General features: G+C 48.9%; 10 protein-coding genes across 13 annotated transcripts; 5 read left to right on the top strand and 5 right to left on the bottom strand.

The window, feature by feature from the left end:
• Positions 1-473: 473 nt before the first annotated feature.
• Positions 474-1,685, bottom strand: FVEG_02345 (hypothetical protein; the record flags this gene model as incomplete). Its single annotated transcript, XM_018889582.1, has 4 exons — positions 474-1,004; positions 1,055-1,105; positions 1,157-1,359; positions 1,412-1,685. 4 exons carry the CDS (start codon positions 1,683-1,685, stop codon positions 474-476), a joined length of 1,059 nt encoding a protein of 352 aa, XP_018745762.1.
• A 494-nt stretch (positions 1,686-2,179) lies between these two features.
• FVEG_02346 (hypothetical protein) lies at positions 2,180-3,951 on the bottom strand (the record flags this gene model as incomplete). The annotated part of the gene is made up of 3 exons (XM_018889583.1): positions 2,180-2,641; positions 2,695-3,154; positions 3,203-3,951. The coding sequence occupies 3 exons, from the start codon at positions 3,949-3,951 to the stop codon at positions 2,180-2,182; spliced, it is 1,671 nt and encodes a 556-aa protein (XP_018745763.1).
• A 710-nt stretch (positions 3,952-4,661) lies between these two features.
• Positions 4,662-5,938, bottom strand: FVEG_02347 (hypothetical protein). The gene is made up of 2 exons (XM_018889584.1): positions 5,310-5,938; positions 4,662-5,222 (listed from the first exon to the last, which is right to left on the bottom strand). The coding sequence occupies exons 1-2, from the start codon at positions 5,856-5,858 to the stop codon at positions 4,713-4,715; spliced, it is 1,059 nt and encodes a 352-aa protein (XP_018745764.1). The 5' UTR covers positions 5,859-5,938; the 3' UTR covers positions 4,662-4,712.
• Positions 5,939-6,131: 193 nt separating this feature from the next.
• Positions 6,132-8,376, top strand: FVEG_02348 (hypothetical protein). Of its 2 annotated transcripts, XM_018889585.1 has the most exons (3): positions 6,132-6,776; positions 6,825-7,936; positions 7,986-8,376. In XM_018889585.1, exons 1-3 carry the CDS (start codon positions 6,546-6,548, stop codon positions 8,242-8,244), a joined length of 1,602 nt encoding a protein of 533 aa, XP_018745765.1. In that variant the 5' UTR covers positions 6,132-6,545; the 3' UTR covers positions 8,245-8,376. The 2 variants fall into 2 exon arrangements, with proteins under 2 accessions (XP_018745765.1, XP_018745766.1); XM_018889586.1 differs by lacking the exon at positions 6,132-6,776 and having other exon boundaries at positions 6,802-7,936.
• A 183-nt stretch (positions 8,377-8,559) lies between these two features.
• On the top strand, positions 8,560-9,578 carry FVEG_02349 (membrane protein). The gene is made up of 2 exons (XM_018889587.1): positions 8,560-9,069; positions 9,124-9,578. Exon 1 carries the CDS (start codon positions 8,689-8,691, stop codon positions 9,052-9,054), a length of 366 nt encoding a protein of 121 aa, XP_018745767.1. The 5' UTR covers positions 8,560-8,688; the 3' UTR covers positions 9,055-9,069; positions 9,124-9,578.
• A 1,725-nt stretch (positions 9,579-11,303) lies between these two features.
• Positions 11,304-14,864, top strand: FVEG_02350 (H+-transporting ATPase; the record flags this gene model as incomplete). Its single annotated transcript, XM_018889588.1, has 5 exons — positions 11,304-11,733; positions 11,788-12,011; positions 12,145-12,730; positions 12,796-14,042; positions 14,094-14,864. 5 exons carry the CDS (start codon positions 11,304-11,306, stop codon positions 14,670-14,672), a joined length of 3,066 nt encoding a protein of 1,021 aa, XP_018745768.1. The 3' UTR covers positions 14,673-14,864.
• Positions 14,865-15,225: 361 nt separating this feature from the next.
• On the top strand, positions 15,226-18,681 carry FVEG_02351 (aminopeptidase). The gene has a single exon (XM_018889589.1). The coding sequence runs from the start codon at positions 15,321-15,323 to the stop codon at positions 18,354-18,356; it is 3,036 nt and encodes a 1,011-aa protein (XP_018745769.1). The 5' UTR covers positions 15,226-15,320; the 3' UTR covers positions 18,357-18,681.
• Positions 18,594-19,997, bottom strand: FVEG_02352 (hypothetical protein). Its single transcript, XM_018889590.1, has 2 exons — positions 19,076-19,997; positions 18,594-19,026 (listed from the first exon to the last, which is right to left on the bottom strand). Exons 1-2 carry the CDS (start codon positions 19,886-19,888, stop codon positions 18,697-18,699), a joined length of 1,143 nt encoding a protein of 380 aa, XP_018745770.1. The 5' UTR covers positions 19,889-19,997; the 3' UTR covers positions 18,594-18,696.
• Positions 19,998-20,078: 81 nt separating this feature from the next.
• FVEG_02353 (hypothetical protein) lies at positions 20,079-22,155 on the top strand. 2 transcript variants are annotated; one of them, XM_018889592.1, is made up of 3 exons: positions 20,079-20,190; positions 20,237-21,240; positions 21,485-22,155. In XM_018889592.1, exons 1-2 carry the CDS (start codon positions 20,130-20,132, stop codon positions 20,638-20,640), a joined length of 465 nt encoding a protein of 154 aa, XP_018745772.1. In that variant the 5' UTR covers positions 20,079-20,129; the 3' UTR covers positions 20,641-21,240; positions 21,485-22,155. The 2 variants fall into 2 exon arrangements, with proteins under 2 accessions (XP_018745772.1, XP_018745771.1); XM_018889591.1 differs by having other exon boundaries at positions 20,237-22,155.
• FVEG_02354 (phospho-2-dehydro-3-deoxyheptonate aldolase, tyrosine-inhibited) lies at positions 20,654-23,398 on the bottom strand. Of its 2 annotated transcripts, XM_018889594.1 has the most exons (5): positions 23,085-23,398; positions 22,414-23,032; positions 22,295-22,333; positions 21,281-22,060; positions 20,654-21,231 (listed from the first exon to the last, which is right to left on the bottom strand). In XM_018889594.1, exons 3-5 carry the CDS (start codon positions 22,323-22,325, stop codon positions 20,966-20,968), a joined length of 1,077 nt encoding a protein of 358 aa, XP_018745774.1. In that variant the 5' UTR covers positions 22,326-22,333; positions 22,414-23,032; positions 23,085-23,398; the 3' UTR covers positions 20,654-20,965. The 2 variants fall into 2 exon arrangements, with proteins under 2 accessions (XP_018745774.1, XP_018745773.1); XM_018889593.1 differs by having other exon boundaries at positions 22,295-23,032.
• Between the last annotated feature and the right edge of the window lie 30 nt (positions 23,399-23,428).

Raw genomic sequence — 23,428 nt, 5'->3', positions numbered from 1 at the left:
GACTGAAGAACTTTCATTCACAACTCTCAGCACCAATCGGCTCTATCTACTCGTCACATCAGGTACATCTGTATATTCAATACAAGGTCACGCCCAGACCAGGCGATGAACTCCAACGACTATCGAGCCGCCTAAAAATGTGAAAGTACAACTGATTTCTTCACTACAATGGCATTAATAAACTATTTCTCAGAACTGAATGAAATCTGCCAATTCCTTGCCAGACTAACATGAAATGAATCGAGCGAACTGCGTACGTATGTTCCAAAAGCTTTGATGCAGAAAATGCATCTCTACAGGGTCGAATGCTCTTACAATTATCACAAGAGCTAGGCCACGAATATAACGTGTTATCATTTTATATGTACTCTCCGATTTTGGTATTTCCTTAACACCTACACTTCGAGCACCTCAATGTCTGATACTCTAGAGTCGTGTTATAAATTTCTCTTTGAATTTTGATTTGGAAGTCTCTAGCTCTGTCTAGCAGGATCCAGCTCAACCTTGTTCTTCGTAATGGCATCGATCTCCTCCATGATCTCTGGTGTCAGCTTATCAAGAATCTTCAGCGAGGCAACAGTGTCATCCAACTGCTCAGGCCGGCTCGCACCGGTAATAACACTGGTAACATTAGGATTCTTAAGACACCAGGCAATACCAAGTTGAGCCTGGCTGATGCCCAGCTTATCAGCAATGGGCTTCAGCTGCCGAACCTTGTCGATCTCCTCCTTCCAGTCATTAGTGCCAATGCGGCTGCGCATGAAGTTGGCGAAGTTGTCCTTGCTGGCTTCAAAACGGGAATCTTTGGGTGGCTTGCCGTCAACTACGTCGTTGTACTTTCCACTAAGAACGCCCATCTTCAGGGGGGAGAACGATGTGATGCCTAGGCCAGTCCGCTCATATAGGCGTTGGAATTGGCCTTCAACTCTGTCTCTGACAAGGATGTTGTAAAATGGTTGCTCGGCGATAGGTCCAATCATTCTAAGATCACGAGCAATTCCGACCTGTTGATGTGAGAATCTAGGCACGTTATATATAAGTGGTAGCGACTTACAGCTTCGGCAATCTCATCAGCAGACCACTCTGATGTACCCCAGTAGAAAGCCTAGTGGCCTCGTCAGCGCTGCTGCAATCAAGCTGCAAATACTATGCAAACCTTTCCGTTATTAATTAGGTAGTTGAAGGCTCGGACAGTCTCCTCCATAGGAGTCAGTCTGTCTGGCCGATGAGCGTAGACAATGTCGACATAATCGAGCTGAAGACGCTTCAATGAGGCATCTAGGCCCTCGATAATGTGTTTTCTCGAAAGCCCATGGTTGTTGACGAGAATCTCTCCATTCACGGCACCCCAGTTGATCTCTGAGAACCATTAGCATAAAGCCTCGAATATCTGGCGCATTTGATGACTCACTTGTGCTAATGACCAAATCGCTGCGCTTCCATCCAAAGTGTTTAATAGCCTTTCCCATGACAATCTCAGCTTGGCCAGCAGTATAGTTCTCGGCTGTGTCGAAGAAATTGATCCCAAGGTCGTAAGCCTTCTTCATGCAAGCAAATGCCTCCTCATCTTGAGCGTAGCCTCCATAGGTCATCCAGCTACCAAGACCAATCGCAGAGACATGTAAACCGGATCTACCGAGACGACGGTAGATCATGCCAGTGTTTCTAGGCTCTGCCCAAGCCATTTTAGCGATTTATGGTGATGGTAAATTTGCGCGAAGTGAGTGTTTCTTCTACCTATGCACCTCGGTCAGTGGAATTGGGGTTGTGCAGCCGGAGAATATTTCGGAGATAGATTCGGAGCGGGGATGACTTACAGGATTGTTTATTGTTCTAGGAATCAGTGCCACCAACAATTAAAATAGACTTATTTATCGGAATTGATTGAGTAGAGTCGCAAGTCCGAGGTACTGGAAAGCTAACTCATACGGTGAATGTCAAAGAGCTTTATCGAGTTGGATATTGCGACTGCCTTGCTGTCACACCTGGGTTTTCCCCATCTGCAGATCTGCAGGCGTCTTGCAGCGGGGAATTGCAGTAGCTTCACAAGGGTAGAATGGCGCAATACGGGGTTCTCGTTGCGCCATAAGCCAGAGATGGAAAAATCTTCAACTTTGACGGTGAAAACTGGGCCTAATATTGCCTAAAGACCGTAATCTTATCAATCCTTTACCTACACTTAGGTTGATGTCTCAATTATCTGCTGGACCTCGTCCTGCTCAGCGACATCGCGGGGCATCGACTCTAGTAGCATACGAGTAAGCGGCGACGGAGATCGAACCAGGTAACCGAGGTCCAGGGGTGGCCAGCAAATCTGAGAGGCTTGGCCTTCCATGAATTGATACGTTGGCATCGTGAGGTTCGGCTGTGCTGTCAAAAGTTCGGCAGTATCTTGGAAAGTCGATGCTAGATTGGCTTCAAAAGCCGCTGAATCACCATCTGGTTCCAGCATACGGCCTGAATTGAAGATTGCGTCCATTCGTATTGTAAGCAGTGAGAGAAGAGTGCGGTTGCCTCCCCGGCAGGATGAAAGTATGTCGCGTAGTTGGTGGAGTATTGGGCCAGATTGATCTCTTTGTATCGAGACATCGCTCGCGATTGCATCAATCACAGCCGTAGCAATCTCAAATGTCTTGAATTCCTAACCCGATTGTAAGTTTGCATCTTGTTACATCGATACACGATTACACTCACTAGTGTCGGTCCATGAGACTCGAGAGCAGCCTTAGGAAGCTCGGAAACGAGGCTCAAGAAGTCTTTGGCGATATTCACGGGGTTCATAGACGGTATGACAATCCCAAATCGAAGAGCCGCTCGCCATAATACAGCACGCATCCACTGTCTTGTAACAAACATGTCTGCTCGCTGAACCTCGTTAATTGGACCCCAATCGTCATTATCAGCCGAATCGAGTAGCTTTTGCTGTAGAAGTTCCAGGCAATTCTGCGCAACAGCAGCCATATTGGGCAGATCCGAGTCCGCGTCAATGTTGTGAAGTATCTCAAAGATGTTGGACTGGTCAAAGACCCAGAACAGATGGACCAACTTTAAAAATGCCGGTAGAACTTCAGCACGGTCATCCGCTCCTCCGAACCACGGGAACAAGATGTTTGGCTTAAGGACTATGGGAAGCTTGTGCAAGAGAGCAACACCTCTGAGCGATACACATTAGCAGGATATCTTTTTGGGTGAAGAATCCTACCTCTCAGTGACAAACAGCAGCCAGAGAATCCGTCGCGAAACATGTTGATCGGCTTCTGAAAGCGCAGAATAAGTCGACTCACGATCGAGCCTTAATATTTGCGCCTGCGTGATAGCTTCACGCAAGTACACAAGCGACTTTGTGCCTCCTGGCAAAGCGTTCTCATGGTAAATATGTAGAAAGAAGGAAATCCTCAAAGCATCCAACAAACCCAGCTTCTCACTCAACCCACTTGTTTCCGCTTCCCCTACACTGGGTCGCCATGCAGTGCCCAGTTTCAGTTGAGCAATAGTAGCAAGAGCCACAGCATTACCAAGGCACCTCGCTGCACCACCTTCATTGGGATTCTGCCGAATTTTGTTCCTTAGATCAGTGGCATCGACGATGGGCCAGATGGGGTACAATCTTTCAGAGTAAACCTCTAGAACGTCAAGTAAACAAGCTATTTCATCAACAGGCGACGGTGACTTCTTGGCAAGAGCTTGGTCCGGGCTTGAGGTATCGCTTTTTGCTCCATCCCCATGACGCCTTCGCTCAATCTTATCCAGCGTACGTGGTCTCAGTCCTCGTGGACCTCTCGTGCCTTGTGAACGATTGAAGGTACATTCTATACTCGATGCCTCACACGCTGTACAAGGGGGTTTCTCTGAGCAGCGGATCTTTCTGATCTTGCATGAATCGCAGGCACGTCTCGCGAGCTTCTGACGAGAACTCGGAGTGTTTTTCGGAGGTCGTGGAGGTGGGGTCATGGCTTGGAGGTTGAACTGCTCGATGAGAGTCAGCAGAAGGCTCACCATTGACCAGTGAAAAGAACGAAAGTGCGGCAAATGAGAAAACTCGACAGAAATGAATTGTTTCTGTGCTACTGGTACTTCCGGAGTAAATGACGTGCTGGTCCATTGCGATCTCGCCTTCCATGACCCCTGTCTACCCCGGATTTTGGTTCCCTTCTAAGCCTCGGTAGCTCCCCCGCCATTCTCCTACGAGATTGCCCTAGCACCTCTGTTTCCCTTTCCTTCTTTGGAGCTTAGCCGGTCGTCTCCGTTTCTTGTAGCGGGAGTCAGTCCTGGCTTTCCGTTTGCCCTCTATCATGAATTGGCTTGAGTATAATAATACTTGTTGATTGTCTCAACGCTGGGTTCCTCCTCAATAGGAGCAGGAGAGCTGGGTATCGGCTGGGGCGAAGGAGCGGCGATTTCGGGCCAGTCGGTTTCAAAACATTTGTCAAATTTGACTTGAGGATATTAATGCTTAATGGGAGAGGCCACCAAATTCCTCGTCTCAACTTAGACCTCTTCATCAGCATTTACCTAAAACTTTACGATTTGAGGCCTAAATGATGTAGAGATTTAGACGAGTTTACCTGACTTTAGGTAATTCAGTATAAACTGGGCAGGTCCCAAGGCCTACTAACAAAGAAGCTTTCATACGCTCACCATCGCCAGAGACAACAGCGCCATGTGGTGACATTACACATTCTTCATTCAATTTTATACATATTCCGATGTTATCAGATACCGAGTGCTTCCCTGCGACTCTTGCTATTCAGATCAAGATAAGGCGCTTCGCCAAGACTACAAACTCGATCTCCAGCTCTCGCTTCCTCATAGTCATACGTCGCGCAGTGGAAGGTTGATCTATTATCCCAAATCGCAAGATCATTCTTGCTCCAACGGTACCGGACCTGGGCATCGTGGTTCTGTGTCACTAGGTTGAAGAGGTACGCTAGTAGTGTATCGCTCTCATCTTTTGACAATCCATTGATGCGTTTGGTGAAGCCTTTGTTGACAAACACTGACTTCCAGCCTGTGACTGGATTTGTCCGAACAAGAGGATGAACTGATGTGAGGTTCTCGCCTTGGTTTAGAGGAGAGCCACGGATACCCTTGCGGATCGGGTTTCCTAGGCGTCGTGCCTCGTCGTGGAAGAAGCTGGCATCATGAGTCGCGGTCAATCCTTCGAGGAACTTCTTCATGGGGTCTGAGAGTCTATCATAGACCTCATATCCGGATGCCCAGAGCTGCTTCAAGTTAGCAAGATGTAGGTGACGGAAAGAACAGAACCATGCAACACGGGTTGGTTGGACCTCTGAGTCGCAAAGACATACCGTATCACCACCTGTCTTTGGTAGAGTGTGAATCTTGAGCATAGCATAGTCCGAGGGAACTTTCTCAAAGGTAATATCGCTGTGCCATCCAGCAGATGCATATCGGCTTACATCGCTGAGCTGATGTGTCAAACCACCTCCCTTCTTCTGCTTCTCACTTGAGATAACACTGATCTGATCACCCAACTCACTGCCCTCTTCAGTCAAAGGATGCACATGCAGACCTGAGCTAGCAGGGCACCCAGCAACCTCTGTGAGCCGCAGCATAAACTCCTTCATCTCTTGAGGAGTGACATCCTGGTTCTTCAGAAAGACAACACCTCGCTGAGAAATAGTGACTGCAAGGTCACGGATGTGTCTCTCGTCCCATTGCAAGAGGTCTCTAATTTGAAGGCCATTGTACTCACGGCCAATGACAGGGGTGACGTCAAGTTGAGGAATGTCATCAAGACTACCCGTGTAAGTCAAGGGTTCTGATAGACGTGGACGGCTTTGGGCATCTCCGCCGAGAATATTGCTAGAAACGGTCTCGGGTGCAGCAGAAGGCATGATGCAATATGTGCTTGATTTTGAACAATGTTTTTCAATTGATAAGAAAACGAGGGCAAACAGTGACAATTATGTGAAGCTGTATCCAGGCCGGAGTCTCTTTCGGAGGATAGCCACCCTTTGATAAATAACAAGGGCCCGGCATGGCGGGAACGAGTCTAACCAAGAATGGAATCTTGAGACCGTTACAGGCCAAACGTACAATGCCGAATCATTTCCCCCCGCAAAGACGACATCGGGACTAACGATGGCATGCTTGGGAGAGGAGAATTTCTCGGAGAATCTACCCCAGCTCTAACGAGGGGTTTGGACCAATCTCGTAGCTGTAATTTCTACAAGTGCCCTGTCAGGTGGTCACTACATGATGCTCTGAGTTGCTAATCCACCTGTTTCATCTCACCTGGAGAACCCTTCCCGGATCATGGCCCTTGACTATGAGAATTGAGTGTTACCAGATCTGGCTTCATGTCCTTATGGCGTGCGCGATCGAGCCACCCACCAAGGGGACTATTGTGTATACTACCTACCGAAAGAGTCTCCGGCGACAAACTATATCCATGGTCGAACTGTAGATGTCTCTTATATATCTGACCGAGAACCCAAGTTTTGGGATCATCTCAGCGACGATCACTTCAATTGAGTCTCTTGATAGTTACCCAACTCATTGAGCGAGATTCTTTATATACGATGGGTAACCCGGATATCGAGGCGAGCTCGGCAGTTGCTCAGCGCGTGTCGGTGGAAATCACCAAGACGCAAATCGGAGTTGGCCGAGAGCAATTGTCAGACGCTTTGCCGCCTCATGCCGACTACGAAGGCGGCCATCGGTGGGATCCATCGGCTACATGGACTCCTGAGGAGGAGAGACGGGCAGTACGAAAGACTGATCTCAAGCTTTTGTCTTGGCTGTGTCTTATGGTATGTGTTGTCTCTCAATTGGCGATGAAAATGGCTTACACGATATAGTTCTTTGGACTACAACTGGATCGTGGAAACATCTCCAACGCGCTCGCTGATGACCTCTTGACTGATCTCGGATTGACCACCGATGATTACAATAACGGAACCACCATTCAAGTCCTTTGTTTCTTGCTTGCTGAGTTCCCCGTTCAGTTCCTCACCAAACGATATGGCTTCAAGCATGTCCTTCCTACGCTCATGGTCTGTTGGGGTCTTGTCTCAACCTTCCAAGCCTTCATGACCGGACGAGCTGCTTTCTACGTTACCCGTGCTCTGATTGGAACCTTTGAGGGTGGTTTCATTCCTGGTGTTATTCTCATGGCGACTTATTTCTACACCTCGAAAGAGCTGTCTATCCGACTTGCAGCTTTCTGGTCTACTCTCAACGTCGCCCGTGTCATCTCTGCTCTCCTTGCTGCTGGGCTGATCGAGATGCGAGGTGTCAACGGCCACCCCGGCTGGTTCTGGCTTCTGCTCCTCGAGGGTCTTCTTACCGTGGTCATTGGTCTCGTCTCTATGGCCTATCTTCCTACCTCGCCCACAGGCACCAAATCTCTCATCTGGCGAAAGTCTTGGTACACTGAGCGTGAGGAGGTCATCATGATCAACCGTATTCTTCGAGATGATCCCGCCAAGGGTCTCACAGCATTGAAGGAGCCTGCCACATGGCAGGATGTCAAGAACGCATGGTCAGACCCCTCGCTCTGGGGTCTTTACTTTATCGGTCTCGTTGCCTACATTCCTGCCGCGCCTGTTCAGGCTTATTTGACTCTTACACTCAAGCGAGTTGGAAAGTTCAGTACCTTGGCTAGCAACCTGCTCACTGCACCCTCTGCTGCACTCCAGATCGTCACCATGCTTGCGCTGGCATACAGTTCTGAGTACTTTAACGAGAGGACGTTCCATTGTCTGTTTGGAGAGATCTGGTCACTGCCTCTTCTTACGGCACTTCTCACCCTTCCCGATGAGGGCCGAGAATGGGGACGATTCTCTATTATTACTCTGATCTCTGGTTATCCCTACTTTCACCCTCTGGTTTCTTCTTGGATTTCCGAGAACTCTTTCGATGTTAAGAAGCGAGCCATTGCTGCGGCTACATACAACGTCATTGTTCAAATGTGAGTTTGACCTTTGCCCGTTCAACAAGCAAACACTAACAGAAAACAGGGGAAGCGTTACAAGCTCTCAGATTTACCGCAAGTGGGATGCTCCTTACTACAAAAACGGCAACAAGGTGCTCATTTCGATTCTTTGCCTCTCTGTCGTTGCATTCCTCGCCCAGCGATTCTGGCTCATCCACCTCAACAAGAAGAAGATTGAACAGTGGGATCAGATGACAGCGGAGCAGAAGCTCGAATACCAGACGGACAAGGAACAGCGAGAGATTGATGGAAACAAGCGACTCGATTTCCGCTTTGCTTACTGAGAGGAAATGAGTTGTGGTGATTGGTCGAGTTAGTATTCTTCAGCATATTATATGCTGTATTTTAACTAGTTAACTTATTCAGCGCCCGATAATGGCTACGTTGGATGTGTCGATACACATATTAAATCAAGATCTCCTGTGGTGCTATGTTGTGAAACCCATTTGTGACTGTGAAACTGCCGTTCCACAGCAACGACTTTATATTTAGAGTTCAAGTCGTTACTGGTTTCAGTCACTATCCCGCTGTCTTCGGCCAAGAATCCCAAACGCGGATGCAAATGCGAGCGCAATGACATTTTTCGCCATTGCCTGGTATTTATTAGTCATCAAATTAAGCATGTTTGAGGCACATCGCCAACTTTGTCTCAAAGCTTAATTCCTGTCCATTTCCTCTCATCTCATCTCACGCACTTCTCATTCTTGTTCTCGCATAAAATCGTCAGAATGGGTGTAATCGGACTCACTGCCAGCGGCCTCGTCGGCGCTTTACACAGCTACATCTTGGTTCTCGAGATGTTTCTCTGGACGAAGCCTCGTGGAAGAAAGGCTTTCAGACTCACACCCGAATTCGCTGAGCAGACCAAGACAATGGCTGCCAATCAGGGCCTCTACAACGGCTTCTTGTCCGCTGGACTGATTTGGTCGCTTCTTCACCCGAACCCTGAGTTCTCAAAGCAACTTCAGATCTTCTTCAACGGCTGTGTCTTGGTTGCGGGTGCATATGGTGGTCTCACCGCCAACAAGAAGATTCTCTACATCCAGGCTGCTCCCGCAGCTCTCTCTCTTGGACTCGTTCTGTTGGATATGTAGAATGTGATTATGAAAGTATGGATTCGGCCCCCAGGCTTCGGTAACCCTTGACCGCTAACCTTCTGATAGTATGATCGATGTGCAGTTAATTGGGCTTACATCGTTTGTTTATCGAGCTATTATCTGGTGAATATGTGAGAACCCGGCATCACAAAAATATGGTGTCCTTATGTCTTGGGTTGGCAAATGCATTGTTGCTGTTCAATACTAGTTTATTGTTTCATCACTACATTTGGTATCTAACGGGAATCGAATTTCCACTGTGTTCGACCATGGACGGCTCTCCTATGGGAACCGAGCGACTATTTTATCAAGCGCATGCCTGATTTCATACCTACAGGCTCAACATTGAACAAGTCCAGACAATTGTGTCTCTAGGATGCCTCCGGAGCCGGAACAACGAAGCTATTATGCTTATTTTAACCGAGATACAGCTGCAGCTTCCGTTGCTCAAGCTGGGCCATCAGACTCTCTTATAACAGTGGATAATCAGCATCCTCGTCCCAGCCTAGACATATGCCGCCGACAGCCATGGCGAGATTCCGAGGCGAGATTAGAGCTGTGAACTGTGGCCGCTCATCAGTATGACCTTAAGATGCCATCGCAAGATCCTTTTATGTCGATTTGCTCTCCGTCCCCCATGCTGGTAGCAGGACCCGAAGCATTGGTGACACTTGCCGTCAGATATATTTACGTGGGCGGTGTTGTAAGTTCCTCAACGTTTCGCCCTGTCGACCCTGATATAGCTCTTCGAGGCTCTGTATCGACTGATGCTGAAGTTCAAGTACTCGCTACAGCGAATATGTATGGTGTGACGGTTAGAAAAGGTCCATCCACGATGCCACAGTATATGCCGTTTCGAGATGTCACACACAAGTCATGCGTTGGAGGGCTTGTTCACCAGTCCCAGAACGTGTTTCTACCATCGAGGCCGTTTTGGGTGCCTGTGGGCAGAGAAGGAAGGAAGATAGGTATTACGTGTATGCTCTTTCCTTCCCAGACGTCTTCTGTACAATGCCCATCAGACTGCTGGATCCTTCCTTAATAGTTCACCCAGAAGCTGGAAGTTACGACCGTTTATGTGCAATTTGCCATTCACTCAAACACATCATCCTGCCAGACTTTTATTGTTTTTACGACTGCTCAAATTGTTAATGATGACAGAAAAGCCTTCTCTACCGAATATGGAATTGGAGCAATTCCAATGGGACGAAACCTCGCCGGTAGTTGGGCGTCTCATGCTACGGGACGGACCCTAAGCAACTTGCAGAAGCATCTGTTGCCCGACGAATGGTGTAAGTTACAATATTGTTGAACCGGCAGGAGACTTATTACTACTATAGGAAAAAAGCTACTGGATCGGTTATTTCCAACCAATACGACACCATGTTTACCAACCTAACCAACCGCGCAACATGATGTGACATTGGTCGGTGAAGCTTACCTCCATGGAAATGCTTCCATGTCGAAACTCAGGGTCTATCGGCAAGTTTTAGCTGAGTCCGTTGTTAGAAGACCCCAAGAGCTTACTCTTCAGCTCTAGTCTCGATTTCCGAAAACAAGGAATCAGTCACTGAGGGTTGCCGACTCGGCAGGCACTTTGGCCGACAAATTTCTCCGCATGACTCCAAATATACAACGGCCAATTGTATCTTTCACAGTTTCGCGGGGTTGAGACTACACTATATAATGTATCCAAGTTGTCGAATATCACATCCGTCAGAACCGAGATCACGAATTGACAACGGCTATGCGGCACCTGAAGGTCGTCATAGTCATGCACCCATCGCCCGGCTTTAATGAAATATCCAGAAACTCAATTCTTAATCCCTCATTGTTTATTGTACATTTTCACGGAAATTGTGTTATTGGTGACTGAATCATCCTGGCATGCAACCCTCTGACGATTGCTTCTAGGCTCTAGCGATGTAGATCTGCCTTCCGGATCACACGGGAGCTTTTGGAAAATAACGCTCGAGAGTCACAGGAAGTCGGTCAATATTCATATTCGCGAACGCGAGGTTACAATGAGCGGGTTGCAACGCTGCAAAGACGAGAGCTATCCGTAAAAGGCAGTAAGCTATGCGCTCACAGAGAATGCGCAAAGCAATAAATAACGGCTCGTTGCGCCTGAAAAGATGTGATAGAGAGTGTGTTTGCATCCTGTTCTCAAGACAAGTGTGTGCACGTAGATCTCGTGACCCTAATTATCCTCTATACCATCATAATCTGCTTGAACGATATCATCAATGTCTAAACTATTCCGTCGTCGCAAGAACAACAACGATGACCTGGAATCCAATGCTGGCCGGCGAGCCTCCCGCGCTTCTAGAGGCGGGAGAGCCGCCAGTATTGTAGACGACAGTCTCGGCGAGTATCCTGCTCTTGATCACTACATCAGCAACTATCGCGAAGATCGTCGTCGCGCAACCGATGACCGTGATGAGAAGGTCAAGAAGAAGCATTGGTGGCAGTTCGGCAGCGGTGTCGATGCCCAGGAGGAGCCTCTTACTAAGAAGGGTACTCCTGATGCCTGGCTTGAGACGGATCTCACAGCTGGTCTTGCATCGGATGAAGTTGAAAAACGAAGACAAGTAACAGGATGGAACGAGTTGGTTTCCGAGAAGGAGAACATGTTTGAGAAGTTTCTGTCCTTCTTTACAGGACCCATTCTTTATGGTAAGCCATTCTACCGTCCGTGTGAGGGTTCAGTTGCTGATTATCGCATCGCAGTTATGGAGGTCGCGGCCCTTCTCGCAGTCGGTCTCGGGGATTGGGTAGATTTCGGAGTAATCGTCGGTATCCTTATGCTCAATGCCTTCGTCGGCTTCTACCAAGAGAAGCAAGCCGCAGATGTCGTCGCTAGTCTCAAGGGTGATATTGCAATGCGATGCACGGTCATACGTGACAGCAACGAACAGGAAATTCTGGCGCGAGAACTTGTTCCCGGCGACATCGTAAGTGGTTCCTTCCTGAAACTGTCCAGCTTGAGTTGCTCCTTCTTGAAGCCATCAGACTTGAGTGGTTTCTTCCTAAAACAACCAGACTTAAGTCGTTCCTTCTTGCAACCATGACTGATCAATGTCTTAGCTCATTGTTCAAGAAGGCGGTACCGTGGCTGCAGATGCTCGCCTTATCTGCGACTATACACGCCCCGAAGATTTTGAACTTTACAAACGTCTCCGAGCCGAAGATAAACTCGACCGCAGCGATGAGGAAGACGAGTTTGCTGATGGTGCAGACAAAGAACAAGATCAAGACACATCGACAGAACATGATGCCCATCAACACAGTCATGAGCCGGAGCCACACGACTACCGAAGCCGACCTCTCGCAGCCATTGACCAGTCTGCTATTACTGGAGAGTCACTCGCTGTCGAGAAGTATCTTGGCGACATGGTATACTATACCACTGGCTGCAAAAGAGGCAAGGCCTTTGCCCTTGTCCAAACCACTGCCAAAGAGTCTTTCGTCGGTCGTACTGCAGACCTCGTCCAGGGAGCTAAGGATCAGGGCCACTTCAAGGCTATCATGAACAACATTGGAACCTCGCTTCTCGTTCTTGTCATGTTCTGGATTCTGATAGCCTGGATTGGAGGATTCTTCCACCACATTGGGATGACGGAGCCTGGATCGCAGAATCTCCTCCACTATGCTCTTGTTCTTCTCATTATTGGTGGGTCCCGAACAACCCCTAATTCAATTGTTGTGGAATGAGTTCGGCTAATCGTTCTGAACCAGGTGTCCCGGTTGGTCTTCCAGTGGTGACAACCACGACCCTCGCCGTTGGAGCAGCCTATCTCGCGAAGCAGAAGGCTATCGTCCAAAAACTTACGGCTATTGAGTCTCTTGCTGGCGTCGACATTCTGTGTTCTGACAAGACTGGCACACTGACTGCCAATAAGCTATCGATTCGTGATCCTTGGCTAGCAGAAGGCCAGGACGTCAATTGGATGATGGCAGTCGCAGCTCTTGCTTCGAGCCATAATCTCAGAACCCTGGATCCCATCGACAAAGTCACTATCCTTACTCTCAAGCGCTACCCCGAAGCCAGAGAGATTCTCAAGCAGGGGTGGGTGACTGAGTCGTTCACACCTTTCGATCCTGTCTCTAAACGAATCACTGCGGTTTGCCGCCTTGGGAATGACAAATTTTGGTGCGTCAAGGGAGCTCCAAAAGCGGTATTGAAACTTGCTTCAGGCTCGGAGGACGAAAGCCGAATCTATAAAGAGAAGGCTCAAGATTTTGCTCGAAGAGGATTTCGTTCGCTTGGTGTCGCTTATAAGAAGAACGATGGTCCCTGGATCATTTTGGGTTTGCTATCCATGTTCGATCCTCCTCGAGAGGATACGGCCCAGACAATCATCGAGGCAGGCCACCTTGGAGTCCCCGTCAAGATGTTGACTGGAGATGCCATAGCCATTGCAAAAGAAACCTGCAAAATGTTGTCCCTCGGTACAAAAGTGTATAACTCGGAACGACTCATCCATGGCGGGTTGTCCGGAAGTGTACAGCATGACTTCGTGGAGCGTGCAGATGGCTTTGCAGAAGTGTTTCCCGAGCACAAGTACACAGTTGTCGAAATGCTGCAACAAAGAGGCCATCTCACAGCAATGACCGGCGACGGTGTCAACGATGCCCCTTCCCTCAAGAAAGCGGATTGTGGTATTGCCGTTGAGGGTGCTTCGGAAGCTGCCCAAGCCGCAGCAGATATCGTCTTTCTTGCCCCAGGCCTAAGTACGATTGTTCTTGCAATCAAGACCGCCCGTCAAATATTTCAGAGAATGAAAGCGTACATTCAATATCGTATCGCGCTCTGTCTCCACCTGGAAATCTATCTCACACTGTCCATGATCATTATCAACGAGACCATTCGAGTCGACCTCATAGTATTTTTGGCCCTTTTTGCGGATTTAGCGACAGTTGCAGTTGCCTATGATAATGCTCATTGGGAACCGAGGCCGGTAGAGTGGCAGTTACCCAAGATTGTAAGTTTGTGATGTCCGACATGTTGCTGGCGAAGGCTAACGCTGTGACAGTGGGTTATGAGTGTGATTCTTGGGATTCTTCTGGCCCTTGCAACGTGGGTATTGAGAGGTGCAATGTTCCTGCCCAATGGAGGTTTCATTCAGAACTTCGGTTCCATTCAAGAGATCCTCTTCCTCGAAGTCGCCCTCACAGAGAACTGGCTCATCTTCGTCACAAGAGGCGGAAAGACTTGGCCATCATGGCAACTCGTGTTCGCCATTCTTGGCGTCGATATCCTGGCTACCCTGTTCTGCCTCTTTGGCTGGATGTCAGGTACGGGTGAAATCTCCCACCCTGAGTCGAACTTCAAGCAGAGCAGCAATGGCTGGGTCGATATCGTAACTGTGGTGATCGTCTGGCTTTACTCTTTCGGTGTAACTGTCGTTATCGCTATCGTTTACTTCATTCTCAACAAGCTGTCTTGGTTAGACAACTTAGGTAGGAAAGATCGCAAGAAGAAGGATACCAAGCTGGAAAACATTCTCGGCCACCTCCAGAAGCTTGCCATCGAGCATGAGGTTGACGAGAAGACTGGAAAGAGCAGGTTTATGCTGGCGGAGAAGGCTGCTGATGAGGATGATGATATCTAGGTAGAGATGGTCGCGTTGTGGTATGGAAGTGTGAAGTTTGTAGGTTTGTGGATGAAGGCAGGGATGGGAGGTTGGTGTTTCGTGGTTACCTACCTGGGTAGGTAGGTAGGTAAGGTAGGCACGTAGTTATTTCCTTCCGTTCAGGAGGAGATTCTACTTTCATAGCCTTTTCGGTAATATCTCCTTCCCATCTTCTGTTCACCGTTGCCTGATTCATGTTTGCCGTGCAAGTCAAAGCTCTGATGACTCCTTCCATTAAGCATTAATGAATTATATTCCAATTTTACAAATGTTTTAAAACCAGCAAATAATCCAGAGTAAGTTATAAGATGCCGCAAGATCGTGATTTATGTTATAGTTATAATGTAAACTCATCTAAATCTTTATATCATTTAGGCCTAAAGTTATAAAGCTTTAGGTAAATGGTGATGAAGAGGTCTAAGTTGAGACAAGAATTTGATGACTTGATAATCTGCTTTAGTGCTCGATAGCGATTAATATGCATGGCCCAAGCTTTTTATCCAAAAGTGTGGTCCAGTCTGCACGAAATCTTCCGAATCACACTCAATGGGTTTCTTCGAGGGCAACTGCAACCCTATTTCCTTTTTAAGGGTGCAATGAGATTGTTTTCACATTACCGATGACTCAATGAAGCATCCATTGATATCTTCACTGCGGCGGGCTCTTTGCCTGCCGTTCAGTGCTTCTACTCCTGCTCCCACTGCTCCTCCAGGTCGTTCAGCGCTGACGAAACCCGGAGGTTACGATGCCGACCTGCCGATGATCCGTCGCACCTTCCATTCAGGACCCCTCCCCCGCATCAGCTCAAGAGCTAGAGCCTCAAGTTACGGGTCAACTCCTTCTATAACAACACCATATCAACCTCACCGCTCTCAATTACATTCCTTTCTCTCTTCTACCTTTACCACAGCTTCTTCCCCTCGATCGGTTCTCACTCAACCTCTCCACAACTCAAAAGCCTCTTCTCTCGTCCCTCGTCAGCAGCAGCGTAACTGCTCTTGTCGACGAGCCATGTATCGCAACGGAAACGATGTCGCTAGCGCGAGTCTCGACATTCGTCGTGGACGTGAGGTTCTTCCCAAGAATGTCAAGCCCCTGCACTACGATCTCACCCTCGAGCCAAACTTCGAGACCTTCAAGTATGAAGGTACTGTCACCATCGACTTCGATGTCGTCGAAGATTCAACCTCTATTGCCCTGAACACGGTCGAAATTGATATCCACGAGACACTCGTTGAAGCCAATGGTGCCACTATTAGCTCCTCGCCTACCCTCGATTACAACAAGGACACCCAAACCACCACCGTTACCTTCGATAAGACGATTCCCGCCGGTCAAAAGGCGAGGTTGACTCAACGTTTCACCGGTACTCTCAACGATGACATGGCAGGTTTCTACAGGTCATCATACAAGGACGAAGATGGCAACACCAAATACCTTGCTACCACCCAGTTCGAGGCCACCGATGCTCGCCGTGCGTTCCCTTGCCTGGACGAGCCAGCTCTGAAGGCGACATTCACTGTGACACTCATTGCTGACAAGGATCTGGTATGCTTGGGTAACATGGATGTCGCTTCTGAGAAAGAAGTCGACTCCAAGGTTACAGGCAAGAAGCGCAAGGCCATTACTTACAACAAGACACCCATCATGTCTACCTACCTTCTGGCTTTCGTCATTGGTGACCTCAAGTCCTACGAGACTAACAACTTTCGAGTCCCTATCCGAGTGTGGTGCACTCCTGATCAAGACCTTGACCATGCCATCTTTTCCGCTGAGCTAGCCGCACGAACACTCGAGTTCTACGAGCAGCAATTTGGCAGTCAATATCCTCTTCCCAAGATGGACATGGTTGCTGTGCCCGACTTTGCTGCTGGAGCCATGGAGAACTGGGGTCTCATCACATATCGAGTCGTTGATCTTCTACTGGATGAAAAGACCAGCAGTGCCGTCACCAAAAAGCGGGTGGCTGAGGTCGTTCAACATGAGCTGGCTCATCAGTGGTTCGGCAACTTGGTCACAATGGACTTCTGGGATGGCCTGTGGCTAAAGGAAGGTTTCGCAACATGGATGTCTTGGTATTCCTCTAATGCTTTCTACCCCGAGTGGAGGATTTGGGAAGGTTACGTTACCGAGGATCTCCGATCTGCCCTCGGCCTCGACTCTCTGCGCAGCTCTCACCCTATCGAAGTGCCTGTCAAGCGTGCCGATGAGGTCAACCAAATCTTCGATGCTATCTCATATGAAAAGGGCTCTTGTGTTCTGCGCATGATCTCAAAATACTTGGGCGAGGACGTCTTTCTGAAGGGTATCCGAATCTATCTCGACAGACACGCATACAACAACACTGAGACCACAGACCTTTGGGCCGCTCTCAGCGAGGCTAGTGGTAAAGATGTTGAGCGCGTTGCTGATATATGGACCAAGAAGGTCGGTTATCCAGTCGTAGCAGTCACAGAAGACGAAGGCAAAGGCACAATCCATGTCAAGCAGAACCGGTTCCTTAGAACGGCTGATGTCAAGCCTGAGGAGGATCAAGTCCTTTATCCTGTCTTCCTCAACCTTCGAACTAAGGGCGGTATCCAGGAAGACCTGGCACTCAACACACGTGAGGCAGACTTCAAGGTGCCTGACTTTGACTTCTACAAGATCAACTCTGGCCATTCTGGTATCTACCGTACATCTTATACAAGCGAGCGGCTTCAAAAGCTTGGTCAAAACGCCAAGGCGGGTCTCCTGGGTGTTGAAGACAGGGCCGGTATGATTGCTGATGCCGGTGCCCTTGCCGCTGCTGGTTACCAAAAGACATCCGGCTTGTTGTCACTCCTCCAAGAATTTGACTCTGAAAACGAGTTTATTGTCTGGGATGAGATCACTCTCCGTGTCGGATCTCTCCGTGATGCTTGGATCTTTGAAGATGATGATGTCAACGAGGCTCTCAAGACTTTCCAGAGGGATCTGGTCAGCAAGAAGGCTAACGAGATCGGTTGGGATATTTCTGACAAGGATGACTTCACTGCCCAAAGAATGAAGGCTCTCATGTTCGGTAAGGCCGCCATTGTTGAGGACGAGCCTACAAAGAAGGCCGCTTTCGAGTTGTTCGAAAAGTTCGTCAATGGCGATCGAGATGCTGTACAACCCAACTTGCGACCTAGTGTGTTCGCTGTTGTGGTTACCTATGGAGGCGAGAAGGAGTATAATGATATTTTGAAAGAATACGAGACTGCCAAGCAAAGCAGTGAGCGAAACACTGCTCTCCGATCACTTGGTTTCGCAAAGGATCCCGCGCTTATCAAGCGAACTCTGGAGTACACTCTCAGCGATAACGTCAAGACCCAGGATATCTACATGCCCCTCAGCGGTCTCCGCGCTCACAAGGAGGGTATTCTGGCCCTTTGGGGATGGGTCAAGGACAACTGGGACGTTCTTACCAAGCGACTCCCACCTGGCATGTCACTCCTTGGCGATATGGTCGCCATTTCTACAAGCTCTCTCACACACGAGGACCAGATTTCCGATGTCAAGAGCTTCTTTGAGAAGAAGGGCACAAAGGGATTTGACCTTGAGCTGGCTCAGAGTCTCGATTCTATGACTGCCAAGCAAAATTGGCTCGCCAGGGATAAGGACGATGTCAAGGAGTGGCTACGCAAGAACAAATATTTGTAAATTAGTTGCATTAAGGAGACAGGACGCTCAAACATGGTTGCATCTGCATGAATAAGCATTTTGAATAAGTAACCATCTTTACGACTCTTATGCTATATGTTGGTGCTACACCAATATATGATCTTCCTCATGTAGGAATGCTCAAGAGGTGCTGCATAAAGTAATTCAAAGTCGTTTTATGCAACGATAGAAGTCGAGGATGTTGGCTGTGGGGGTTAGTTATAGACTGCATCATATCAAGAGAATAGCAACAGTGATGCAAGAATTCTTTGTTCGTCTATTATACATGTACAGATATACAGTAATACATCACCTCTGTTCATACAACTCACATGAACTTTTAGGCCTTGCCAGTCAGCCAATCCCTCTCCATGTTCTTGCCATATTTCCCTGTGCCAGTAACGGGCAGATCTCGCTTTTGTAACTCCTCCTCAATAACCTTCCAGCGACCAACAGCAACCTCACGGTCAATAGGTGTGACTCTCCTGTTGTGCACCTTGACGTTAGGAAGTGCGAACAGGGCCTTTTGATCCTCAAGAACCTCGGCGAGCTTCTTGCCCCGTTTGGCGAATGTCAAGGCTACAGTGATGAGCTCTTGTGGTGTGCGGGCGGCGGCGACCTTGACGTCGGGAATGAAGTGGCCTGTGAGTTGGTAGATACGCTTGCGGATCTGCATATTGTCAGTACAAATCACTTCTGGGAAGAGGGGGGATACATACAGCAAACTTGAGGTAGTCATCGTCAAGAGTGGCGGTCTTCCATGAGGGGTCGATAACATTAACCATCTGCTGAGCTTCCTCAGGAGAAATCTCAACCTTTTCCTCAACCTCTCCGGGCCCAGCATGCTTCAGCCTCTCGGTGACAGCACTCCAATGAGTGCTGAGAAGAGGCTTCCCATCCTTGAATCGAATTCCCACAGACAATGTTCGGTCCAGGTGGGCCCTATCACCATAAGGCCACTTCTTTACCGCATATTCCTTAAGAAGTCCTCGCTGCTGGTATGAAAGTGACTCAACCAGAGCTTGTCGTACGTAAATCTCCATAACTGCTTGATCCTCTACTCGGTTTGCGCTGCCAAACCCTTGGAATTCGCTCTCCTCGCCCCAGTGGCCGGGTTGATCCCACCATGTCTTGACGGGTGAAATTTCCTCAAGTTCATCAATTGAAGTCGCAGGTGTATATTCGGTGTCGACAGACTCGACTTCCTTCTCGGTCATGGCTTCGGAATGGCCTGGAGGTAGCACGAGACGAGTGGTGCGCACAGGGTATGGTCTGCGGTCGACACTTGATAGATTCAAAGCCTCCTCTGGCAAGTTTGAAGTCTGTTCTGGTTCCACTCTCTCTTGGTAAGGATCATCACCTCCGGGAGCTTCACCCTTCCACAGCTTATCTCGGAGCCACTCGGCCTTGCGACCAGCTGCGTGGACGGGGGTTGTTGAGAAGGTGACGCGGGCAATGAAGGGGACTCGGTTGACGGGGACGACTGTCGATTGAAGAGAGACTAGAGCCCCTACCCGCGGTATTCGAGGCATTTTGACGTGACGAATCGGCGGACTGAGAGAGAGCCGAAAGAAGTCGTGATGATGAGACGGTTAGAGATCGGCTTCAATATGGAACTTTTTCCAGTGTGGTTCTATTGGCCAATGGGAGTTTACAAGGCTGAAGTGGATACCCTGATCTGGCCCACTTGTTGTCAACTATCGATAGCCTCAAGTGATTGACGTGCGACCTCCATGATCGATAAGACATTATCTACAGCCCAAATTAGCCGTGATGGCACGAATATCTCTGTTTATCCTCCTGCTAGGAGCTTTAGTCTCCCTTGCCGCAGCTTGTTAGTACAACGGGCATCTACACTTAACAACGCTGACACATTCCAGCCGCGCCAACATTCTGTAAATGCACATGCTTTAAGAACAGCACCATTATCCCCCTGGGTCCCAAAGGCGAAACATCCTCATCGCAGCTCCGTCGCGCCGTTCTCGATTTCTCGACCCCTCATATCGAGCCACGTTCGAAATCGAAATCATGTTCCGAATGTACCAAGGCCTTTTGTCTCAAGCAGGGCATTGACTTCTGCAAGGACGCGACAGAAGAGGACGTCACGACCATGTGCTTTCAACGTGATAGCAACAAGGACAAGATCATCGTATGGGCTTTCATTATTGGCACTGTTGGATTGTTGGGCTGGGCTGCGTTCAAGAAGGTTGTGGCGTTACGCCAGGGGCCTACGTTTGGGAGACAGGGCAGCAATTATGCTCCTATGCAAGGGAACTTCCGATGAGACGACAAAGGATGTAGCATCTTACGCCTCTGTGTTTGAATATATGTGGTATCTGTGGTTCCGTCACATGTAGAGGAGTCTGGCGTCCTTGGGTTCTCTGAAGTTTACAGGAGGTCAGTTGACCCCTTTGGCAATGTTCGGAATATTCATGAGTGTATATGATAAAAAGAACAGGCATTGTGCCAATTTCCATGCAACCTATATGCGCCGACTTTTCCATCACCTGACCATTCTACCTAGGTCTATTCATTAACTCCCAAAACAACACAGCATTTTTGAACTAAATCCTCGTATTCCACTCCTTCTACTCCACAAGTGCAACCTTCTAAGAGCGGTTGACCTTGCGGCGAGTGCGGACAGCATCAGCCAAGTCCTCGAGCACAACGGCTGTGTCCTCCCAGTTGATGCAAGCATCAGTGATGCTGACACCACGCTGGAGAGCAGCAGGGCCCTCGGCGGGAACCTTTTGGTTACCCTCACCAATGTTGGACTCGATCATAACACCAATGATGGCCTTCTCGCCCTCACGAAGTTGTTCACCAACGACCTTGGCAACCTTGGGCTGGTTCTTGTGGTTCTTGGAAGAGTTACCTGGCACATGTTAGTATTTCAAGCTCGATTGTCATAGTTCGGAACGTACCGTGGGAGCAATCAATCATGATAGCCTCCTTCTGCTTCTTGTCCTGAAGGACCTTCTTGGCAGCCTGGACACTCTCCTTGTCGAAGTTTGTGCCCTTGGTTCCACCACGGAGAATAACAAAGCAGTGTTCGTTACCCTTGGTGCGGGTAATAGCAGCAAGGCCTTGTTTTGTGACACCCATGAAGTGGTGCTGAGCAGCAGCAGCGCCAATAGCGTCAATGGCAACACCAAGGCTACCGTCTGTGCCGTTCTTGAAACCAACAGGGAAAGACAGACCGGAAGCAAGCTCACGGTGCAGCTGGGACTCGGTAGTACGGGCACCAATAGCACCGACAGAGATACAGTCGGCAAGGAACTGAGGAGAAATGGTATCGAGCATCTCGGTGGCAATAGGTAGACCCTTGCTGGTCAAGTCAACGAACAGCTGGCGGGAAACACGGAGGCCCTTGTTGATCTTGAAAGAGTTATCGATATCGGGATCGTTGATGAGACCCTTCCAGCCAACGGTTGTTCGGGGCTTCTCGAGGTAGGCGCGCATCACGATGCAGAGATCGTCGGAGAGCTTGTCAGAGAGCTCCTTGAGTCTGGAAGCGTATTCCTGAGCGGCGACAGGGTCGTGAATGGAGCAGGGGCCGACAACGACGAGAAGCCTGTCGCTCTCGCCAAGAACAATGTCGGCAGCATCTTGACGGCCCTTGACAACGGTGTTTGTGGCCTTCTCGGGGAGAGGGATCTCGGAGGTGAGAAGAGCGGGAGGGATCAGAGGATCCTGTCCGAGGACTGGTTCGTGTTAGCTGCGGTTCTTGGTGTGTTACGAATACAGCGTGGGGGAATTGTTGCAATTGAGAATACTGTGAGCCCAGATTCAATTGCAGAAAAGAAGCTCCCTGTGTCGCCTCCGCGGTGGTGAAGCATTGCGCCGCAAGGAGAGCTGCCACAGAACGCATCATGACTTCTCAGGGCCCAATGCAGCGCAAATCCAAAATAACAACAATACTGGTGGGGAAAACTAACCTCTGGTGTCATCGGCAGCGATACTGACCATTTCTACGGCTGAAGGCATTGTGAATATGTGAGCTGTTGAACTTGTCTAAGGTTGAAATTTTGATATGGAGGGGCACAGTTTGGTCTACCTTTGGAGGGAAGAGATATAGTATTTCAGTGAAGCTCAACGGAGTAGGCGACCGAGGTGAGTCAAAAGAAACTTCAATACGAGCGCCACGAGGCTGAAGACGGTGATGTGCGTTGAAACGTAGAGAAAAGGTATATGTATCGAGCGAGAGAGAGAGAGGTTCAGTTGTAGACACAAATTTTAGCTTGGCTCAGGGTGACTCTTCTCGCACCACTCACTCACTAACTCACTACCACACCGGAGGTCCCTCGGAGGGGACCCCACCGAGGGGTTGTGTTTTTTGCAGGGAGTTACATGCGAAATACATTGGCCAACTACGTCAGGGTTCTAGAATCTCTGAAATTATCAATGGTTTAGGCTCAATTGGCTCCGGTCTGGGTCCGTTGTAGAGCAGAGCTCAACATCTCGGTGAGGCCTGGCCAGTAAATACTAGACGTCAGACATCTGCATTCATCTCGGCCCTCGAAACAAAGCTCAAATAGCAGACCGCCTATGCCGGAGGCTTCTTTTTCTGTATGCAAGAAACGGGCGATGCCCTTTTACCGCCGCGTTCGCTTCCCTTTCAGCTCGTGGGTGCAACCTCCGCAGTTTTGTGAGAGGCCATCATGCACCACGGTTCACTGTCGCATTGCATTAGCTCTCGACGAGTTGGTGCGGTAGGACAGAGCAGACCAAACAATGGAAACACAATATTCGAGCATCAGCATCGCAAGTTCTCTCTGAGACGATCATGTCTTCCCTTCAGCCATTGAATATCCACGATTCCTTTCCTTATACTCCTATTCCCCCTCGTGTTCATTGATGACAATAATGTTCGGGTCTACGGAGTGTGATAATTTCGATCCGGGGTTCAAGGGTCTCGTCCCAAGAAACTAGCGTCCAATAACATCGGCTACTTCTCCCTACCAATAAACGCGTCTCGGAAAACAACGTGAATCAACATACGATAACTAACTGTAACCCTTTTGAAAAATATGAACCTCGTGTGAAATATAATTGCATCTCGGAAAAAATGG

This window comes from Fusarium verticillioides, chromosome 6 (assembly GCF_000149555.1).
Source record: "Fusarium verticillioides 7600 chromosome 6, whole genome shotgun sequence".
NCBI lineage: Eukaryota > Fungi > Ascomycota > Sordariomycetes > Hypocreales > Nectriaceae > Fusarium > Fusarium verticillioides.
This window is presented reverse-complemented; position numbering and strand designations above follow the sequence as displayed.

Bases quoted from the DNA above. Each gene is read 5' to 3' on its own strand.
- FVEG_02348 (XM_018889585.1), top strand. From the start codon at position 6,546: ATGGGTAACCCGGATATCGAGGCGAGCTCGGCAGTTGCTCAGCGCGTG. The intron at 6,777-6,824 runs GTATGTGTTGTC...TACACGATATAG, and splicing joins TGTCTTGGCTGTGTCTTATG to TTCTTTGGACTACAACTGGA. The intron at 7,937-7,985 runs GTGAGTTTGACC...AACAGAAAACAG, and splicing joins TACAACGTCATTGTTCAAAT to GGGAAGCGTTACAAGCTCTC.
- FVEG_02353 (XM_018889592.1), top strand. From the start codon at position 20,130: ATGGCACGAATATCTCTGTTTATCCTCCTGCTAGGAGCTTTAGTCTCC. The intron at 20,191-20,236 runs GTTAGTACAACG...GACACATTCCAG, and splicing joins AGTCTCCCTTGCCGCAGCTT to CCGCGCCAACATTCTGTAAA.
- FVEG_02354 (XM_018889593.1), bottom strand. From the start codon at position 22,343: ATGCCTTCAGCCGTAGAAATGGTCAGTATCGCTGCCGATGACACCAGA. The intron at 22,061-22,294 runs GTTAGTTTTCCC...AACACGAACCAG, and splicing joins CGCTGCCGATGACACCAGAG to TCCTCGGACAGGATCCTCTG. The intron at 21,232-21,280 runs GTACGTTCCGAA...AACATGTGCCAG, and splicing joins CATGATTGATTGCTCCCACG to GTAACTCTTCCAAGAACCAC.
- FVEG_02352 (XM_018889590.1), bottom strand. From the start codon at position 19,888: ATGCCTCGAATACCGCGGGTAGGGGCTCTAGTCTCTCTTCAATCGACA. The intron at 19,027-19,075 runs GTATGTATCCCC...GACAATATGCAG, and splicing joins ATGACTACCTCAAGTTTGCT to ATCCGCAAGCGTATCTACCA.
- FVEG_02351 (XM_018889589.1), top strand. From the start codon at position 15,321: ATGAAGCATCCATTGATATCTTCACTGCGGCGGGCTCTTTGCCTGCCG.
- FVEG_02349 (XM_018889587.1), top strand. From the start codon at position 8,689: ATGGGTGTAATCGGACTCACTGCCAGCGGCCTCGTCGGCGCTTTACAC.
- FVEG_02347 (XM_018889584.1), bottom strand. From the start codon at position 5,858: ATGCCTTCTGCTGCACCCGAGACCGTTTCTAGCAATATTCTCGGCGGA. The intron at 5,223-5,309 runs GTATGTCTTTGC...AACTTGAAGCAG, and splicing joins CAAAGACAGGTGGTGATACG to CTCTGGGCATCCGGATATGA.